Source organism: Anolis carolinensis, chromosome 2 (assembly GCF_035594765.1).
Source record: "Anolis carolinensis isolate JA03-04 chromosome 2, rAnoCar3.1.pri, whole genome shotgun sequence".
NCBI classification, from domain to species: Eukaryota; Metazoa; Chordata; class Lepidosauria; order Squamata; family Dactyloidae; genus Anolis; species Anolis carolinensis.
Genome location: NC_085842.1, coordinates 206,915,102 through 206,936,398, shown reverse-complemented (window position 1 = coordinate 206,936,398; position 21,297 = coordinate 206,915,102). Strand labels below are relative to the sequence as shown.

General features: G+C 45.1%; 1 protein-coding gene across 1 annotated transcript; it reads right to left on the bottom strand.

The window, feature by feature from the left end:
- Positions 1–723: 723 nt before the first annotated feature.
- Positions 724–6,266, bottom strand: LOC134296502 (protein NYNRIN-like). The gene is given in 2 exon segments (XM_062971598.1): positions 724–4,338; positions 4,341–6,266. Coding segments are annotated over 2 exon segments (3,528 nt in total). The 3' UTR covers positions 724–2,736.
- Positions 6,267–21,297: the final 15,031 nt, after the last annotated feature.

Here is a 21,297-nt window from a genome sequence, read left to right as displayed (position 1 = left end):
TTCGCTGTTACAACAAAATGTGGGGAATTACTCAGCTCGCATCAGTGGTGCATCACGGCATCTGGGAAAAAGGTTCACAACCTGTGAATGCTCATGTCATAATATTATTGAATATGATACTCCCCCCACCAAATGATTTATAGTTTCTCCAAGGGTGCAAGAATAAAAATATAATTTTAATTTCCTTTTTAAATTCTTTTCTGAACTTCCGCAATTGCACAAAGGCTATATTGTTTCAACCCTTTAATAAACTGTATCTGTTCATTTCAACTTTCTGCCTACTTTGATACTATTTTTGCATCCTTGTGTATCGTATAATACAATATATGAAGTTCATGCAAAGATATAGCAAGGCAAGTCTCAGAAGTCTTCACCTTTCAGCCATTCTGCAGAGACATTTCTGAAAGCATTTCCTCATCACCTGAAACTGGACAATTGAGCCAATTGGAGACTCATCAGCATCTCAACATGGATCTTCCAGAGCACCCGATCAGTTGTCCCAGACCAATCTGCCATCACCTCCTCCCCGCCAGAGGTGGTGATGTCAGCAGAGCCCCTGCCAATCAGGGCATGGATCCAAACCAGCCCCTCTTTTGGCCAATCAGGGAAGGGAGCGTGAGGTTTGAATAGCTGTCGAATATATAAAAACTCGTGTTGTAGCGGAACCTTTGTGCTACGGTCCTTGTTTGAGCGCAGTGGAGGAATTGGAGACGAACAACTGAAGAATTCCAAGAAAGCAGTTTTATTTCGCTAATGGCCACTAGGGTTCCCCCTCGCACAAAGTAAGTGCTTTTCCAGGGAGAACCCCCAGTGGCGGGCTGAGTAAATATTTATACACACTACAGGGTTCGGGTTATGCCCGCCCACAAGCAAATTCATTGGCTTAGAGTGGTGACGCTGCCTGACTTGGACCCAATCAGTGCTGACCAGCAGGCCGGCTGCACTTTTTCTGTGCCGTGCTCACAATCATTCAAAGCGCCTGCGTACGCATGCGCTGTTTGTTTATCTTTAGCTTTCATTTCTTCAGAAACACATGATTTCCCAGAAGTCACATGTTTCTGTGAGTTTATGCACCCGGGTCGCTAGCTGTCGCCATCTCTGCCCATATATGGTATTTCCTGGGGTTCTTTAACCTCCCGCCTCACTCCCCCATTTTCTTTTTGCGAAGCGCATGTACAAAAGCTAAAGCAAAGCATTATGGTTCCATCCAATCCCGCTTGGCTTGGAGTATGGCTATCTTTTTTTCAGGTAAAGATTGTGTGACACACCTAGTACACATTTGCATCATTATTGGAGTGCAGCACATAACTATGAGAACAATGAACAATCCTAAAATCCCTACCAACAATATGTTCTTCAACCATTCTATTGAGGGTAACCAGCTAGTCACCCAGGAGAAGGGAGACCAACCTTCTATCTCCTGGACATTATTGTAAATTAACTTTTGTAATGACTCGATGTCATCTTCAATAGTACTATTCAAGTTATGAAATTTCACTACACAACGCCCTCTAACCATGGCGCATAAACCCCCCCTGGCCGCCAGTAGGTAGTCAAGGGCCAACTTATGCTGTAGGGCCATCTGGCTGATTTCTTCTACTTCAGACTGGATTTCCCGGAAAATTTTACCAGTGGCATTTATGGACTTTTCAAGGCGGCAAGTCAGGCCTAGAACACTTCTACGATTTGCTTGAGCTACAATCCCTGGGTAAGCACCCAGGGTCAACAAGCCTGTGATCAGGCCTCCTCCTACACGGGAGGCTTCTGAACCTGACAGGGCCTTGTTAATAATGACCTCATCCGAGCATTCTGGTCCTAGAGGGCCTGTTTGCACAATGTCCCGTTTCAGGCGCTGATGCCTTTTGTGTAAGACCTGAACTGGGAATGTCAAATAACCCACACCGACACACTGGTAGTTGCCGGGGTGATAATTTGTGGCCCATTTATCAAAGAAAAACCATAGATTTGGATCCCTAATTTGCCATAACGGACAGAGGCTTTTACCTAGGCTCAGTTGGGTTAATTGTTGCAGTATGTTCATATAAGATTTTAGGCCCTCAATAGAATCATTCACACTAAATGTAGGATAATCTGGATACATGCTAGCCCACTCGGTTGCGGTTAGATTTAATCGTGAGACATAAGATGTATTAAATCGTCCATGTAGATAGAACCGGTCTCGACAGTGGGAGTAATTGCCTAATCGGGAAAAGAACGCCTGCCTAGTTCCCCAGTGTTTCCACTCAGAATTCCATATTCCCGATCCTCCACAACAGAAGCACAAACCCCTGGTGGAGGTATGGTATCTAAACCGTCGAAACCGAGTTTTATTTATTTTTTTCGGTATGCTAGAAAACACGGTAGGTGGACCCTCCTGAGCCTTGGACAATCCCTCCAACACAATCTGTGGTTCATCAATTAAATCGGGAAGAAATGAAAAATCTCCTATGGTGAGGGGGTGTTCATATATTAATGCTACCTCTTTCCCGTGCTGCTCAAACATATAATTGGCATGTTCTTTTATCCAATTCCCATGTGCTCTTTTTCCAAAAGAGAGAATAAAACTCAGCACAAATAATATACCAAACACAGTGCGCTTTCCTCCCCTCCCCATAACTTGTCTCCCACTTTTTCCTCTCAAAATGTCTAGCCACCATCTCCCGGAGAGCGCCTTTGTTGGGCCATGCTGCGACATACTTGACCACCGACGCTCCGTTGCACCCGAAGGGATCAGCTTCATGGCCTTGTTGACCCCTTAGGGAGTTGCCGGATGATCCTGAGTCTCAGGTCCTCACCAGGAACTCGCTCCGTCCGCCACTCCTCAGGTGCTAGTTTTACACGGGTGTAATGTATCCACGGCTTAATCTCCTTCACCTTCACTGCAGTGGGGGTAGACAGGAGCACAACATAGGGTCCTCGCCACTTGGGTCCCAATGGCTCAATCTTCCAATCCTTGACCAGAACCTCGTCACCTGGTGAAAAACAATGTAGAGGTGTGGTAGGGAATGGTGGGTTCAATTCAGAAATGTATTTTTCTAACTGCTGCATTTGTCTGCCCAAAGCCTGAACCTGGGCCAATGTCTGTTTCTCTCCTATGAGGTGTTGCTCAGCTCCTGTCTCTAAGGCTCCCTTCAAGTTCAAAGGGGGTCGTCCATAGAGTCTTTCAAAAGGGGAGAGTCCTGTCCGTTTGTGTGGTGTACATCTGATTCCTAATAATGCCATGGGCAAAACCACCGTCCACGGCAATCCTGTCTCTTGGCAAAGTTTCCCAAGCTGAGCCTTTAATGTCCTATTCATTCTTTCCACTTTTCCAGAAGATTGGGGTCTATATGCACAATGTAACTTCCATTTTATGCCCAAAATTCTACATAATCCTTGCACAGCCTGTTGAATATATGCGGGGCCATTATCTGATCCAATTTCTAAGGGTATGCCAAATCTGGGAATAACATCTTTCATTAGAGCTGTTGAAACCTCTACAGCCTTCTCAGTCCTTGTAGGGTAAGCCTCCACCCATCCTGTGTATGTGTCCACGAACACCAGTAAATATTTGTATCCTTTGTATGGGGGCATTTCTGTAAAGTCAGTGACTAAAGCTTCAAAGGGTACCCCACCCACATGTTGGACTCCTGGTGGCTTGAGGGGTCCTTCTCTGGGGTTATTTTTTATACATGTCCAGCATCTTCGGGCTGCTGCTGCCGTTAGGCTATGTAATCCATCGATATACAACTGTCGTCCCAGCAGATTTGCCAATGCCATTTTTCCTAAATGTGTGTTTTGGTGCATGTGTTGGATTAAGTGCCATGCCAAGTCCTTAGGGACGTAGACACGGGCGTCTGGCATCACTATGAGTTCTCCTGACCACTGACCCTTCTCCTTTAAGGCCCATTCTTCTTCCTCTGGTGTATATGTAATGTTATGTTCAGTTAATTCTACCTGTAGGGCCATTACCTGATGTTCAATATAGGGCAGCCTAGCTGCCTCTTTGGCTGCCAGATCAGCCTGCCTATTTCCTTGCACTACGGGATCGTCTCCACGTTGGTGCCCTTTACAATGCATCACAGCCACCTGCCTTGGCTTCCAAACCGCCTCCAGGAGATCCACAATCTCTCCAGCATGTTTCACGCACTTTCCTCCAGACGTGAGGAGCCCGCGCTCCTTGTACAGTGCTCCGTGTGCGTGGAGGGTAGTGAAGGCATATTTTGAGTCTGTGTAAACGTTAACCCACTTTCCGCTTGACAATTCCAACGCTCGGGTCAGGGCAATCAATTCGGCCTTCTGGGCAGAAGTTCCCGGGGGCAGTGACTCTGCTTCCAGCGTCTCTCCCCCCCCCCCCCCCGAACAACCGCATAACCTGAGTGTCTTTGATTATTTTCCATAAAGGAGCTTCCATCTGTGAACAGAGTGTCGTCCACCTTAGTTAGTGGCACATCCTTCAAATCCGGTCGACTGGAGAATACCTCATCCATCACCTGGGCACACTGATGGATCGTGGTGTCTCCTGGAGTCGGGAGCAAGGTGGCCGGATTCAGAGTGGAGCAAGTCTCCAGGGTCACCAGTGGGTTGTCACACAACAATCCCTCATATTTCATTAACCTCTCACTTGTGAGCCAGCGCGGTCCCTTAATGTCTAACAGTGCCTTAACGCTATGGGGCACCTTAACTGTCAGTGGCTGTCCTAGGGTCAATTTATTCGCTTCTTTGATTAAATCTACTGATGCTGCCACAGCCCTCAGGCAAGGTGGCAATCCACGAGCCACTGTGTCCAATTGCTTTGACAAGTAGGCAATCGGCCTTTGCCATGAACCTAGTGGTTGGGTCAATACTCCAACCGCTGTTCCTTCCCGCTCTGCAGCGAACAGAGTGAATGGTTTTTCCAAATCGGGCAGTCCTAATGCTGGAGATGACATCAATGCTTCTTTTAATGCCTTAAATGCCTGTTGACATTCTTCTGTCCACTCAAATGGATCTTCTCTTCCACCTCTCGTAGCCTGGTACAGCGGCTTAGCCAACACGGCGTAGTTGGGGATCCACTGTCTGCAATATCCTGCTGATCCCAAAAATTCCCGCACCTGTCGCCGGGTACTGGGAGTGGGGATGGCACAAACAACTTCCTTTCTTTCAGCTCCTAACATCTTCTTTCCTTCGGTCAGATGGAACCCCAAATATTTCACTGTGGGACAGCACAACTGGGCCTTTTTCTTTGACACTTTGTAACCCTTTTCTTCCAATGTCTTGAGTAATCTCAAAGTATGCTCTCTAGTGCCCCCTAGTGTCCGGCAAGCGATAAGCAGATCATCTACGTACTGAAGCCAAATTCCTTCTTCTTTAGGTATTACAAAATCCTGTAAGTCTTTGGCCAGGGCTTGACCAAAAATGGTCGGGCTGTCCCGGAACCCCTGAGGAAGGCGTGTCCAAACATACTGGGTCCTTTGCCCTGACTGCTGAGATTCCCACTGGAAAGCAAAGATCGGTTGGGATACAGGGGCCAATCGAATGCAAAAGAATGCATCCTTTAAATCCAATACAGTAAACCATTTGGCAAATGCTGGTACTAGACTCATCATGATGTATGGATTTGGCACTACCGGGGTTAGGGGAACGGTGACTTGATTTACAGCCCGCAAATCTTGAACTGGGCGATATTCTCCTTGTCCTCCAGGTTTCTTGACTGGGAGCAGGGGCGTGTTCCACGGGGAACTGCATGGTATCAATATCCCATGCTGCAGAAGTCGCTCTAGATGCTTTCTGATCCCCTGCACCGCCTCTCGACTGACGGGATACTGTGGCTTACATATGGGTCCCATTCCTCTTTTCACTTCCACCACCACCGGTGGAACATATTTAGCTAATCCTGGAGGATTATCTTCTGCCCACACTAAAGGAGTCTCATGCCATGGCCATTGTATTTCTTCAGTAAAAATCCTAACTTGAAACAGTCTCCATTCCTCTTCCATGGGAAATGATAGTTCCATTTGTCCATTCTTCATGAACTGGAGTTGTGCTTGTAATTTTGATAAAATGTCCCTTCCCAATAAAGGGACTGGGCAGTCTGGGAGATATAACATCTTATGCTTGACCTGATGTCCGGCCAGATTGCAGGTGCGTTCCTTAAGGAAGGGGCACTTCTGGGTCTTCCCAGACACCCCTATTACTTTCGTAGTTTCCCGAGTTGGTGGACTAATTTTTGTATTTACTACTGATTTTTCGGCACCTGTGTCCACCAAAAAGTCCAATTGTTGGTCCCCGATTTCAAGTGTGACCATCGGCTCCCCGGGGTCCAACAAAACAAGAGCCTGGCTTCCTCATTCCTCTCCTCCATCCATATCTTCCCATTCTTCTTCCATCACAGCTGCTGCAGCTATCACCTCTCTTGCAGGAAAAGGTACGTAGTTCCCACGTCCTCTTCCCCTTCCTGGGTTTCTTCCTCTCTCAGGCCTTCCTCTTTCTCTCGGTCCTTCCTGACTTCCTTCTCTTCCTTCTGGGCATTCACCTTTCCAGTGTCCAAACTTCTTACATTTAGCACATTGGTCTCGACCTAACCTCCGAGGGGGCCCTCTTCTTCCTCCTTGTCCCCCTCTGGCATATCCTCCTCTTCCTCTCTGTCCACTTGCACTTTGTTCCATCATGGTAACTAATGCTTGGTATTCCTGCTTCTTCTTCCTGTCCTTCTTCTCTTCTTCTACCTGGTCCCTTGCCATATAAACTTGATCTGCGAGTGCCAACAATTCATTCATAGTCTTTCCTAGAAATCCTGGTTGCTTTTGAATCTTTCTCCGGATGTCAGGAGCCGCTTGACTGATAAAAGACTGTTGAATCGCCCTCCTACCGTTTTCATCCTCCAAATTATACGGGCTATACTTTCTATATGCTGCCTCCAGCCTTTCCAAAAAGGCTGTTGGTGACTCAGATTTTTCCTGTACCACTCCCTGAATTTTTACAATGTTGACGGGTCGCGGCGGGCCCCTCTTTACCGCTTCTACCAATATACGCTGGAATCCTTTCAGTCTCTGCAAATGTCCTTCTTCTGCGGTGTCCCATTGGGGATCTATTTCCACAGGAAACCTCTGTGCTCCCCACTCGGCTGCATCACCATCTTGTGGGGCCCCCACCTGGGCTATGGCTACCCCATTATTCAACACTGCTCTTCTCTCTTCTGATGTGAACAACATATTCAACAATTGTCTGCAATCTTGCCAGGTGGGATTATGGGTTGCCATAATCCCTTCCAATAGCCTAGCCATAGCTTGGGGTTCTTCACTATAAGGTGGAGTATTATTTTTCCAGTTCAAAATGTCACTACTACTGAAAGGCACTACCTGGTATGCTTGAACTATCTCATTCCTGTTGTTTATCACAGGCACCGTTCTCAAGGGCATCTGGAGGGCCGGGCCAGTCGGTGAATCACCAGGCCACACCGGAGCTCCATGTCTCCGAGTTTGTGCCGGAGAAGCATCACTGGGCATCCGTTGTGACTTCTTCTTTTCCTTTGTTTCCTCCTGATATTTTTCTAGGCTAGGATAGTGTTTCTTGGCTGCTTCGGTTGACTCTGGAGAGTAGGGTGGGGGTCTCGTTCCTAGTGTAGGTGCACCGGGGGCTGTTCCCTGGGGTGGGGGGGGGGGCGGTGGCAAGGGTGGCGGCAATAATTCCTGTTGTCTAGCCTGTACACTCAACTGTAAATCTGGGTAGTCCTCCTCATTGGATTGGAAAACTTCCTTCTTTTTCCCTTCCTTCTTCACCACCATACATTTGCCATTCCTGCACTGTCGAACCCAACCTGGATCTTCTCTAACTACCCGTTCCCAAGTAGCAATATAGACCCACTGGTTCGGATGATTCACAGCACAATATTCTTCCACTGTTCGGATCAGTTTCAGATCCCACGTTCCTTCTACTTGCCAACCTAACCCAAACTCTGGCCATTCTCCCTGACACAAATTCCTCAGTCTATAATCTCTCAGGTCCCTTGGATTCCCTGCTACGGCTCTGATAGCAAAAGAGCCAAAATTATCTAAGATGCATTGTAAGGGAGTGGAGCTCTTTGAATTTTTCCCTCCCATCCTGCCTAATAGAGGGGACTGTCCTGGCCTGGGCACCCGGCCACTCAACGGCATGCGTCAGGAAACACAAGACAGAGCCCCTTTCTACCTCCCTGGGAACTTTTTTGTGTCCCTCCCAGCGCTGGTGTTCCCTTAATGTCTCATGCAACCACTATACTTGCCAGATTTCTGTAGACGTCGGACCAACCTTCGCCCCTGGGCTTTTTCCCTGGATCCTCTTCCTCCTGGCTGGTTTCTATGGAACCTCGCTGGTGTTGCAGCTCCCACCGTCAGTCGGCGTTGGCATCAGAGGCAAGCACCGCAGCCGGTCTTGTAATATTCAGGGGCCCCTTCTCGTCTCACGGTAGTTGCCTCAGGCCCCCACCGCTGAGTTGAGGCCGTCCCGCCAACGGGATCCGTCTCCAATCTCCTGGCCCGTCTTATAGGAAATCACGTCGGGGTCACCAGAAAATGTAGCGGAACCTTTGTGCTACGGTCCTTGTTTGAGCGCAGTGGAGGAATTGGAGACGAACAACTGAAGAATTCCAAGAAAGCAGTTTTATTTCGCTAATGGCCACTAGGGTTCCCCCTCGCACAAAGTAAGTGCTTTTCCAGGGAGAACCCCCAGTGGCGGGCTGAGTAAATATTTATACACACTACAGGGTTCGGGTTATGCCCGCCCACAAGCAAATTCATTGGCTTAGAGTGGTGACGCTGCCTGACTTGGACCCAATCAGTGCTGACCAGCAGGCCGGCCGCACTTTTTCTGTGCCGTGCTCACAATCATTCAAAGCGCCTGCGTACGCATGCGCTGTTTGTTTATCTTTAGCTTTCATTTCTTCAGAAACACATGATTTCCCAGAAGTCACATGTTTCTGTGAGTTTATGCACCCGGGTCGCTAGCTGTCGCCATCTCTGCCCATATATGGTATTTCCTGGGGTTCTTTAACCTCCCGCCTCAGTGTCTCTATATTCATGTTATGCTTGTACCTTTGAAAGCATCCGCTTGTACTTGCATCCTTTGTGGCCAGATTGACTAAGCCTCTGTGGCTTGTCTTCACCCTAGTGAGTGATTACTCTGTCCTGGTCTATTACAATTTAGTCTGAACATTTGCTATGCTCAGATCCTCTTATCCATGGCCCTAGCTCTAAATTTGACTACAATTATACAGGCCGCAAAGGATCTGCCCCTTTCTTTTTATTATTGGTCTTTAATTGGTAATCTTCCTTCTTCTGTCCCTTTGAGAGAAATTAGAAGCTTTAACTATACCGGGAAATGGAGAAAATTAAGGGTCTCCCCCTCACCCCATCACTCTTTCGACGTCAGAGTTTTGTTTTCTCAATTTCTGTGCACTTACGCCCCTTCTACACTGTCCTTGTATCCCAGGATCTATCCCAAAGTATCTGCTTTGAACTGGATTGTATGAATCTCCACTGCCAGATAATCTGGCAGCCCTCTTTGGCAGAGAAGACTAAAGACCTTATTATTTACATCATTTTTACCCCGCCTTTCTCACCTGGAAGGACTCAGGGAGGCTTACAACAGTCGGCAAGTTACATTGCCCAAAGTACATTCAATAAAACGACATATCAATAAACAATAAAAAGTACCACATCAATTAAAACTCTAATTAGACTCTATTAAACCATGAATTATAAAATTTAAAATGCATGTATAGTTAAATTTGTCCACTAATACCTTCGTGTGCACCTTGATTTACGTCATATCAACCTCAGATGTTACTTCTCGAACGCTTGAGTACATAGCCATGTCTTCACGGCTTTCCTGAAACCTAGGAGAGTCAGAGCTTGTCAAACACTACTGGGGAGGGCATTCCACAGCCGGGGAGTGTAATGAAGTATGAATTTTTGGTTTACAGATGTTATGTTTAATTGTATGTTTGTGTTTTAAAAGGGTGAGTATTGCAGTTAATGCTTCTCTGCACTCAGAGGCTGGTTGCCATGGAGAAGTAGGCGGAGCTAACTGCCATTTTGATGAAGAAGTGCAGAGTTTAAAAAAGGAATTCAGTCTGTGCTCTGATGAGGCACAGGGAAGTTTGATCCTAAGTTGAGGGGATCAAGGGAGACTCAATTGTTCATTTGAGTCAGATTAAAATAAGTTTGGTGACTTATTTTATGTATTCTGTGTCCTAGTAAGGAACAGAGAATCTGTGATTGTATATCACAGTGGTGACTACGATTTAAAAGTGGCAAAGGATGAAGTTCTGACTACTTTAAGTTAAGGAAGTGACGCTATAGGGAGTTTGACTCATCTTATTCTAATATTGTAACTGTTAATGAAAGTGTCTCTAAGTGAGAATTGTAACCACTAAGCTCTATGCATGAATAAACTTGTTATTGTTCCTCCAACATCTAAGACTCGATCGCATATACTATAAACTAAGTTACACTACCATCTAAGTGAAGAAGAAGAAAGAAAGAAAAAGTAAAAGGTCTCCTCTCTGAGTCTTTGGTGGCTGCATCTTACAATTTGGTGGCAGCAGTAGTTAATTAGCTCCCTTTACAATTTGGTGGCAGCGGTGGGATCTAAATATTCCCCCCTGCCTGAAAGAATCTTAGAAGTTATTAATAGCTTCTTTACAGGGAGCCACCACCGAGAAGGCCCTGTCCCTTGTTCCCACCAGCCGCATCTGCGAGGCAGGTGGGACCGAGAGCAGGACCTCTCCAGATGATCTTAACAACCTAGTAGGTTCACAAGAGGAGATACATTCGGACAATTAGTTTGGGCCAGAACGGTTTAGGGCTTTATAGGTCAAGACCATCACTTTGAATTGGGCTCGGTAGCATATTGGCAGCCAGTGGAGCTGGTTTAGCAGGGGGGTGGTACACTCCCTGTATGCCGCTCCAGTTATTAATATGGCTAAAACTCCCATGATTCCATAGGACTGAGCCATAACTGTTAAAGTGGTGTCAAAGTGGAGTATTTATTTATTTATTTATTTGCCTTATTTCTACCCCGCCTTTCTCTACCCTGAAGGAGATTCAAGGTGGCTTACATATGGCAACCATTAGATGCCTTAAAAACCATACAGAAAATGACTTAAAATCAATTAAAATTTAAAATTAATACATAAACATTTAAAGCATTTAAGAACAATTACATTCAGTATTAAAATTGCAAAATCTGAAAATCATGGTCCGAGACCGTTCCGTCTTCGAATTGTACATAATTCCAGGTCTATTAATGCACTGTACCAATTACTGAAAGCCTGATCCCAGAGCTACGTTTTTACTTTCCTTCTAAAGGCTAGCAGGGAGGGGGCTGATCTGATGTCGCTGGGGAGGGAGTTCCAGCGCCAAGGGGCCACCACTGAGAAGGCCCTGTCTCTCGTCCCGGCCAGCTGTGCTTGCAAATCAGGCGGGACCGAGAGCAGGGCCTCCCCAGATGATCTTAATCTCTGAGGGGGTTCATAGGGGAAGATACGTTTGAACAAGTAAACTGGGCCGGAATCATTTAGGGCTTTATACGCCAAAGCCAGCACTTTGAATTGTGCTCGGTAGCAGAATGGCAGCTGGTGTAGAAAGGGACTTGTGTGCTCCCTGTACGCCACTCTGGTGAGCAACCTGGCTGCTACCCGTTGGACCAGCTGGAGCTTCCAAACAGTTTTCAAAGGCAACCCCATGTAGAGCACGTAGCATAATTCATTCAGGATGTAACAAGAGCATGGACCACCGTGGCCACGTTAGGCTTCCCAAGGTACAGGCGCAAGTGGCACACAAGTTTTAATTGTGCAAAAGCTCCCCTAGCCACCGCTGAGGCCTGGGGTTTAAGGCTCAACAATGAATCTACAGTTTCTACAGAACTAATCTAAATTAGTTCTTCAATTTTGATGCAGCCAAAAAAAAGCTTGGGATAACCAGGCAGGGGGCCCTTCTACACTGTAAAGGTAAAGGTTTCCCCTAACGTTAAGTCCAGTCATGATTGACTCTGGGGGTTGGTGCTCATCTCCATTTCTAAGCCAAAGAGCCGGCGTTGTCCATAGACACCTCCAGGTCATGTGGCCGGCATGACTGTATGGAGCGCCGCTACCTTCCCGCCAGAGTACCTATTGATCTACTCACATTGGCATGTTTCCGAACTGCTAGGTTGGCAGAAGCTGGAGATAACAGCAGCCACTCCCGCCACTCCCGGGGTTTGAACTTGGAACCTTTTGGTCTGCAAGTTCAGCAGCTCAGTGCTTTAACACACTTTGCTACCGGGGCTCCTTGCCATATAATACAGATTATCAAAAATTCACATTATCCTCTATGAACTGGATTATATGAGTCTACACTGCCATTTAATCCAGTTCAAACCAGATAACCTGGATTTTATTTGGCAGTGTAGAAAGTGCCTGGTTTGCAGAGGGACTATGACCATCACTCATTTCTGAGGAAATTACATTAAACAAGGGGCTCAACTCTTATTTAGTAACTCACTAGGCTCTTTCAAATTCCACAAATATGTTATTCTATCTTGAGATGAGAGGTTTTTGGTTCTACCTGTGTGTCTTTTGTACCAGGCTCCAGCTAGATCTGGGATGTTCAGATTTTATTCAAGGAAGGTAGACAAAGCCTGGATCTATACTGCCCTATATCCTAGGATCCAGTCCCAGATTATCTGCTTTGAAGTGGATTATATGAGTCTAGACTGCAGATAATCTGAAGTATGTAGATAATCTGGGATCAGATCCTGGAATTTTTTTTCCATGTCAGGAGTGACTTGAGAAACTGCAAGTTGTTTCTGGTGTGAGAGAATTGGCTAAGGATGTTGCCCAGGGGATGCCCGGATGTTTTCATGTTTTTACATCAATAAAAAGCAGTGAAGATTTAACCTAAGCCTTACCATAACATATTGTTATAGTGTTATGATCCTGCTATAGTTGAATCCAAATGGACTTGGAAGGCTATGTGGCTGGCAAATACCACGAGACCTCCATCTCTCTCTCTCTCTCTCTCTCTCTCTCTCTCTCTCTCTCTCTCTCTCTCTCTCTCTCTCTCTCTCTCTCTCCTCCTCCCCCCCCCCCTTCCACACAACCATATAACCCAGAATATCAAGGCAGGAAATCCCACAATATCTGCTTTGAATTGGAATATACGGCAGTGTGGACTCAGATAACCCCGTTCAAAGCAGATATTGTGGGATTTTCTGCCTTGATATTCTGGGTTATATGGCTGTGTGGAAGGGCCCTCTCTCTCAAGATGAGTGAAGACTGTCTGGGTGCTCCTCCCAGTCCAGCTGCTGCTTTCAAGCACTCTCCTGAAGGATCGACCTCTCTCTCGCTCTCTGTTTCTCTCTCTGGACCACACACCGACAGTGTACAGTAGCCAGGCGCAGCTGGGAGCACATCTGTTCTCTCTTTGCCTTATGCAAACACACAGGGCCACGTGCAGCCGCCACCGCCCTTGCCTCTCTAACCCCACCGTCACAGCATCAGCTGGAAAGAAATTGGGGAAATCTGTCCAACAACCCCGTATGTTGCCTTAAGACATGATAACTTATGGCTAAAATGTATGTAACGGGTGCCTGGCTGTCCCAATTCCTCATTCCACCTGAGGCAGGCTGCCTTCTTGGCTGAAATGTGGCTCAGGTTTGCTTAGGGCTGCTGCCTTCAATCTGGTGTCCATCAAATGTTCCATCAGACCACAGGCCAATGGCCAGAATGAAAGGGGTGGTCAACTCCCTTCTCTACTCTTAAAATCTGGAAGGTTCCAAGTTAAGGGGAATTAATATTTACCTAGGGCTCCTGGTGGCGGCGCAGTGTGTTAAAAGCGCTAAGCTGCTAAACTTGCAGACCAAAAGGTTCCAGGTTCAAATCCCAGGAGTGGAATGAGTGCCCGCTGTTAGCCCCAGCTCCTGCCAACCTAGCAGTTTGAAAACATGCCAATGTGAGTAGATCAATAGGTACCGCTCCAGCGGGAAGGTAATGGCACTCCGTGCAGTCATGCCGGCCACATGACCTTGGAGGTGTCTACGGACAACGCCGGCTCTTCGGCTTAGAAATGGAGATGAGCACCAACCCCCAGAGTCGGTCACGACTTGACTTAACGTCAGGGGAAAACCTTTACCAAATATTTACCTTTGATTTCAATGCTGCCTTACTCTTTGATTTAAATGCCAGCAAGGGACCCCCAAGGTGGTGCCTGATCATAATAAATAATAACATACATTTGCAACAAAGTTTAAAACAATAAAATCAATGCATAAAACTGGGTTGCTGTGAGTTTCCCTGACTGCATGGCCATGTTCTAGAAGCATTCTCTCCTGACGTTTCTCTCACATCTATGGCAGGCATCCTCAGAGATTGTGAGGTCTGTGGAAAGTAGGCCACTGAGGTTTATATATCCGTGGTATGTCCATGGTGGGAGAAAGAAATCTTGTCTGTTGGAGGAAAATGTGAATGTTTCAATTGGGCACCTTGATTAAGATGGAATAGCTTTGCAGCTTCAAAGCCTGGCGGCTTCCTGCTTGGGGGAATCCTTTATTGGGAGGTGTTAGCTGGCCCTGATTGTTTCCATACAAAAAGTTTTGAAAATAATAAGAGTAATAATAACAATACACATTTGCAGTGAAGCTTTAAACAATAAAATCAATTCATAAAACATACCAAAAGTTTTAAAAGATAAACAAAACATTCCAATGAATTTATTTTTATTGAGAACTAGCTTGGGGACCCGACGATGCCCGGTTCATTTGAGAATGGTATTATTTGTCTTTTAATGTTATGTTTTCTGTTTGGAGTGGGTGAACTACAATTCCCAGAATTGTGGCTGAATTCTCCCCAAATCCTGCCAGTATTATAAGTTGGCCATTTTGGGCCTGTGTACCAGGTGTGCTGCAGTACTCTCTGGATGGGGGTGAACTACTGCAACTTCCAGATTCCCGGGGCAATTGCCCCAAAATATCTATCAGTATCCCCAGCAGGTAACATTCAGTCTGTGTGCCAAGTTTGGTCTAGAATTGTCATTGGCTATATTCAGTGGTCTTTGGATGGAGGTGAACTACAACTCCCAAAATCAAGGCCCCTTCCCACAAATACCTGCAGTATGTTCAGTAGGTCATGTTTATCTGGCTGCAGGTAAACTCCCTTTTTCCCAAACTTGTCCAATATGTTGTATTGGTTATGGGGGCTCTGTGTGCCAAGTGTGATGCTCATTCATTGCAGGTGAACTATAAATCCCAGTACCTACTACTCCTCAACTTCCAGTTCAGTTCCCCTCAAAACCCACCAGTAGTCAAATCTGGGCATATCGGGTCTGCATGGCATGTTTGGCCGAGAGCCATCATTATTTGGGTTTATAGTGTTCTGGGTGTAGGTGAACTACAACTCCTCTATATTCCCCAGTAGGAGTGACAGTGCTCTGACTTGATGCAGGGTGAACTACAACTTCCACCATGTGGAGTCAGTTCCTAAACTCCTGCAGTAAGTTTAGCTGCAGCTCAGTTCTGCTCTGTTTGCTATGCAGAGAGATTGGAAAGGAAAGGGCAGTGGGCGGGGCCATGCAAATTCCACAGCAATGGAGAACCCTGGGATGCCTGCCTGTGGTGAAAGAAAAAGCAAAATCTAGGATGAAATGGTCCCCAAACGAAAGCATTCCTTGGGTGGTGGGCCGTAGTGTTTGGGAAGGACACTGGCAGGGGCTGGGCTGCATGTTCATGGCGCTCGCTGTGACCACAATGTCAGTGGAAAAGAGTGACTTGCTAGATTGACCCTGGGAATTATAGCCTGTTTGTGGAGGCTGGAGGCTGTCTGTGTGAGCAGACATCTGTGCCACATACACACATACAGGTTTTTGCTTTTATTATGGATTTAGATAGATTTAGATTTAGATTAGATGTCAGCAGCCACTGTGGTCCCTTCTACCCTACCATATACATATCGGCTTTGAACTGGATTATGAGTCTACACTGCCATATAATCCAGTTCAAAGCAGATAATATGGATTTTACATGGCAGTGAAAAGAGGGCCTCATATAATCCAGTTCAAAGCAGATCATCTGAATTATCTAATTTGATAATTTAGATTATATGTTAGTGTAGATTCAGCATGAGTCAAAGCAGATAATCAGTCTAAAGTGGATAATCTGGATATTATATGGCAGATTGGGCATAAAAAAAGCTTTTATGCTCATCACTGTTTAATGGGAAAACATTTTGTGAAAAAGTTTAGAAAAAGACTGATTTTACTCTAAAACTTATCTTCACACACTTTTCCCCTTCTAAGGGCCCTTCCACACAGCCATTTAACCCAGAACATCAAGGCAGAAAATCCCACAATATCTGCTTTGATCTGGGTTATCTCAGTCCACACTGCCATATAATCCAGTTCAAAGCAGAAAATGTGGGATTTTATTCAGCTGTGTGGAAGGGGCCTCAGATCATCTTTGGCATAGAAAACCTACCATCTCTGCATCGTTAAAAATAAAAGGCTGTAACTCCACCTCCTGGCCATGCACAAGATTTTCTTACTGAGTGGTGGCAACTGAACAGATTTCCAAGGGAAAGCTCATAGGTTCAGATTAACCTTTGAACACAGATGAGGAACTCTCCTGTCTGAGGGCCCTTCCACACAGTCCTATATCCCAGAATATGAAGGCAGAAAATCCCACGATATCTGAGTATGGACTCAGATAACCCAGTTTAAAGCAGATATTGTGGGATTTTCTGCCTTGATATTCTAGGATATAGGGCTGTGTGGAAGGGCCCTGAAACTCTGGAAGGATACAGCCCATCAGTATAGCCAACACTTTTCCCCTTCTAAGTCCCTTATACACTGCCATATATAATACAGATTATCTGCTTTGAACTGAGTTGGTAGTGTAGATTCATATAACCCAGTTCAAAGCAAATAATGTGGATTATCTGATTTGATAATCTGGATTACAAGACAGTGTAGAAGGGGCCTGAATCAAATGGATTAACCCTCTGATTTGTTGCCTCCTGTTGGGGTTAAGTTTCTTCAAGTCATTCCCGACCCATGGCAGCCCTAAAGCTGGGATTTATAGTTTGGTGAGGAACTCGTATACTTTATTACAGACAGCTCAAGAACTCCATGATTCCATAGCACTGAGCCATGGTAGTTGAAGTGGTATTAAACTGCATTATTCCCACAGTATAGATGTATCCTTGGATTGTTTTTAGACTGCTTTCAAATTTAAAGCAATGGACCTCAACCTGTGGATCCCGGATGTTTTGACCTTCAACTCCCAGAAATCCTAACAGCTAACAAACTGGAAGTTGTAGGTCAAAACACTTGGGGAATCAGAGGTTGAGAACCACTGTTTTAAAGGGTATTTTAATGTGTTCTAAAATATGTTGATATCGAACACGTAACCCCCGCACTCACATTGCTCTGACACACTGCTGATCTCTGGCAGGAGTTCCACAGGCTCATATAGAAACCTTGGTTTTTCCCTTTTTAAAGAGACTTCAGCCTCACCGATACATTGTTTCCTTTCTTAGGGTAGCAAAAACCTCAGGCAGTCTCTCTCCATTGAGACTCCATTGTCTCTCGTTACACATTAGCTCAGAGTAATAAATTGTATCCAATTCGCTTTCACTTCCTCGCCTGCAAAAGCAGCACTTCTGCAGGAAGGTCTCTAAAAGGTCAAGGTTTCCCCTGACGTTAAGTCCAGTCATGTCTGACTCTGGGGGTTGGTGCTCATCTCCATTTCTAAGTCGAAGAGCCAGCATTGTCCGTAGACACCTCCAAGGTCATGTGGCCGGCATGACTGCATGGAGCGCAGTTACCTTCCCGACGGAAGTACATATTGATCTACTCACATTGGCATGTTTTCGAACTGCTAGGTTGACAGGAGCTGGAGGTCTCTATAACCAAAAAATCCATAAGGAACCCCTTTCCGAGCCGCGGATCCCAGCCGGCTTGGCTGAGGTGGCCCAGAATTGCCTCAGGAGCAAGGAAATATAGTTCTTTCAATCACAGATACCGAAACCCATCGGGCCGGACCAAATTCATTTTACTCCTGACCATTTCTTAACTAAACTGCCATCTCAGTTTTTGCTGCAGTGGCCCCGATTCACCTCCACACACATTAATTGGTTTTTTTTATGAATGGGTTTTGCCTTTTTATGAGTGAGCATAGGCAATGCGATCTAAAATGTCTTTTCTATGTCTTTTTTATGAACATTTGGCTATCAGAGACCCCTTTTCCCCTCTCCTGCATGAAGCCCCATGTATTCTTTGTGCCTTCTAGTCTTAAACCACTCTTGCCTCTTGCCTGCCTGGCTGATGGGGAATCTCTGGGATTTCCCCTTTTTCCCCTTATGGAAAACGCAAAAGGAGACTGAAGTCCTTTTAGAAGCCCATAGGACTGACTGTGTTTGTTTCCCCAACCCATGAGATGCTGGGCCTCATGATTCTCCCCACAAGTGGGTCCCATATGTGTCTCCTATCATTTTTATTATTATTATTATTATTATTATTATTATTATTATTATTATTAATCTTTATTATTTCCTATGATATCTTACCCTTTATGAACACGGCATTGTGACCCTGACAGAAACTCTGACCAGCACACCACTCTAGCCAGGCACTAGCAGGATGCCTAAGGCTATGTATTACTAATATGGGCTACCAGAAATCACCCTCTGAAGAAGAAACAATGGACTTTCTTTCTGGATCTCGGAGGGCACAGGTGCCAGGCCATCTAGGAAGGAAGGAACCTTTGGACATTCTAAATCACTCATCATAAAAGACTCATTCTCCTGCTAGAGAGACAAGAAGTCAACAGTGATCAGACAAAAGCCACCTCCTTCCTTGGACTCTGAATTATACATAATCCCATCAAGATCTCCGCTGCTTCTGTTCTTTTCAAAATGGACTGGCACGCATGTGTCAGAATCTCATCCATGAGAAATGTTAAATCAATCAATAAATCCATAGCCAGGTCCGGTTTGAGAGCCCAAAGGCTTTTGCCAGATCACTTGAACAAAGGACTCGCCATAGAGTCACTCATAATCCCATCATCAACATATGTTTGCCTTTGTTTTTTCCTGTTACCGTGCCGCCATTTCCCCCATTGGCTGCCCAGGGAGTGACGTCACAAGCGGGGCTCGCACTCCCATTGGATGAGACACGCGAGCTTCCCAGACCGTCCCTCCTGCCTCCTGACATCAAGGGCTCCCCTGACCAATCAGCGAGGAGTCTGCTGGGTGGGCGAGAGCTGGAAATTCAAAAGGAAAAAGTATACAATGTGCACTTTTCTATGTAAGGCCATGCCATTTCTTCTTGCAACTTACTGCTGCCGTCATCCTGCTCCAGCTGGACAGAATAAAACATTGGTGATCTCTGCTTCAAACCTTGGTGAGCCTTTTATTGCGAATACGGAAATCTTTATTTGTTGCTTCTCGCAAGCTTGTCAGGTGCCGCTGAATCATCTCTTTGGGGCTGGCATGGGTCTCATCTCCCAGGGAGACCCCCAAATCTTTGATCTCTTTTGAGATAGCTTGCAGATGGGATTAAACATAAAATGTATGTATGTTTCATATAGAAGTTCCTTATATAAATAATGTTGCCTATGAAACAATGTTTGTATATATACATTTTATAGTGGCAGAAGCCACTTGCCTGGTAGCTGACCTGAAGGTTGGGTTGCTGACCTGAAGGTTGCCAGTTTAAATTTGCGAGATGGGGTGAGCTCCTATCTGTCAACTCTGGCTTGCAGGGACATGAGAGAAGCCTCCCAGCAGGATGGTAACACATCTGGGCATCCCCTGGGTAATGACTCTGTAGATGGCCAATTTTCTCACACCAGAAGTGACTTTTATATACTGAATCAGTAGGAAGCAAAAGTGTCGCTATCTCAGGCCCCATGTATAATGCTGCTTGTAGCTGCATTTATATAGTCAGTGTAAACTCATAAAATGCAGTTCAATGCAGTTAAACTGCATTATATGAGTCTACACTAACGATATAATGCAGCTTCAAACTGCATTATATGGCAGTGTGGACAGGACTTCAGACACCCATGAGGGCAATTTTGAAATTCCTGATAAAAGATGCTCAACCCACACCATAAATAAAAAAGAGAAATAAAAAATGTGGTATATAAATTCTCCAAATAAATAAATCAGTCAAAAAGTAAATTGGCAGGTGAGAGGAACATTTATTCAATTTTAATGGTGTTTCAAAAATAACTGTACTTCACTCGCAGAAATATATCTATTATTCATTGTTTGTAAAGTCTTTGCAGTAGTTTGCATATTGTTAACTGATGCTTTTTCACCTTAAAAAAATGAAAGGTTATTTTGAGGCTTATAATATACAGCAAATAATCAACAAGTATTTTTTTCAGGACAGATCTGTCCAGTTTGGTTGGCCTTTTCTCATAAAACGTGATTGCCAGGCCACAACCCGGAGTTTCTGCCCAGGCTTTTGTTCCAAGACACAGGCTTACATTTCTGGAAGATATGCATTCAGAATCCAGTTCCACAAAAGGTATAGTCATGGAGAAGTATTTTGTGTATTTGGCGAGAAAAGCAGTGGTTTCATCCGTTTTAGAAACACATCCGCTAAATGCACTACCTACCTACATGTGCCACTGGAATGAACTCTTACCTTTCCATTTCTCTCCAATATATAATTAGATTCTGGGAGTCGTTGCCACAGGATGCGGTGATGATCAATTTCCCTTGGAAACAAGAATACTAGACAAGATTGACCTTTGGTTGCTCTTACAAGGTAGTTGTTATGTTCTCTTTTACGGTGATTCCAAACAACCACTCCCCATGTCCTATGCTGTCTTTCTTCAGTCTGATGCCTTTTCCAAGGTTTTAAGCAACACTTCCCCACAATCTTCAACAATTGGACATACTTTTCAAAAATCACAGGCCCCTTCCACACAGCTGTATAAAAATCCACATTGAACTGGATTATCTGGCGGTGTGGACTCAGATAATCCCGTTCAAAGCAGATATTGTGGATTATCTGCATTGATATTCTGGGTTATATGGCTGTGTAGAAGGGCCCATCAAATCAGGAACACCTCAAAGGCTGCATTTATACTGCAGAATGAATGTGGTTTGACACTATAACTGCCATATGGACTTGTGGGAGTTGTAATTTTGAGTCTTCTCTGCCAAAGAACGTTGGTGCCTCATCAATCTATAAATGCCATGATTCCATAACACATAGCCATGGCAGTTAAAGTGATGTCAAATTTAATTCATTCTATAATAATAATAATAATAATAATAATAATAATAATAATAATAATAATAATTTATTTATATAC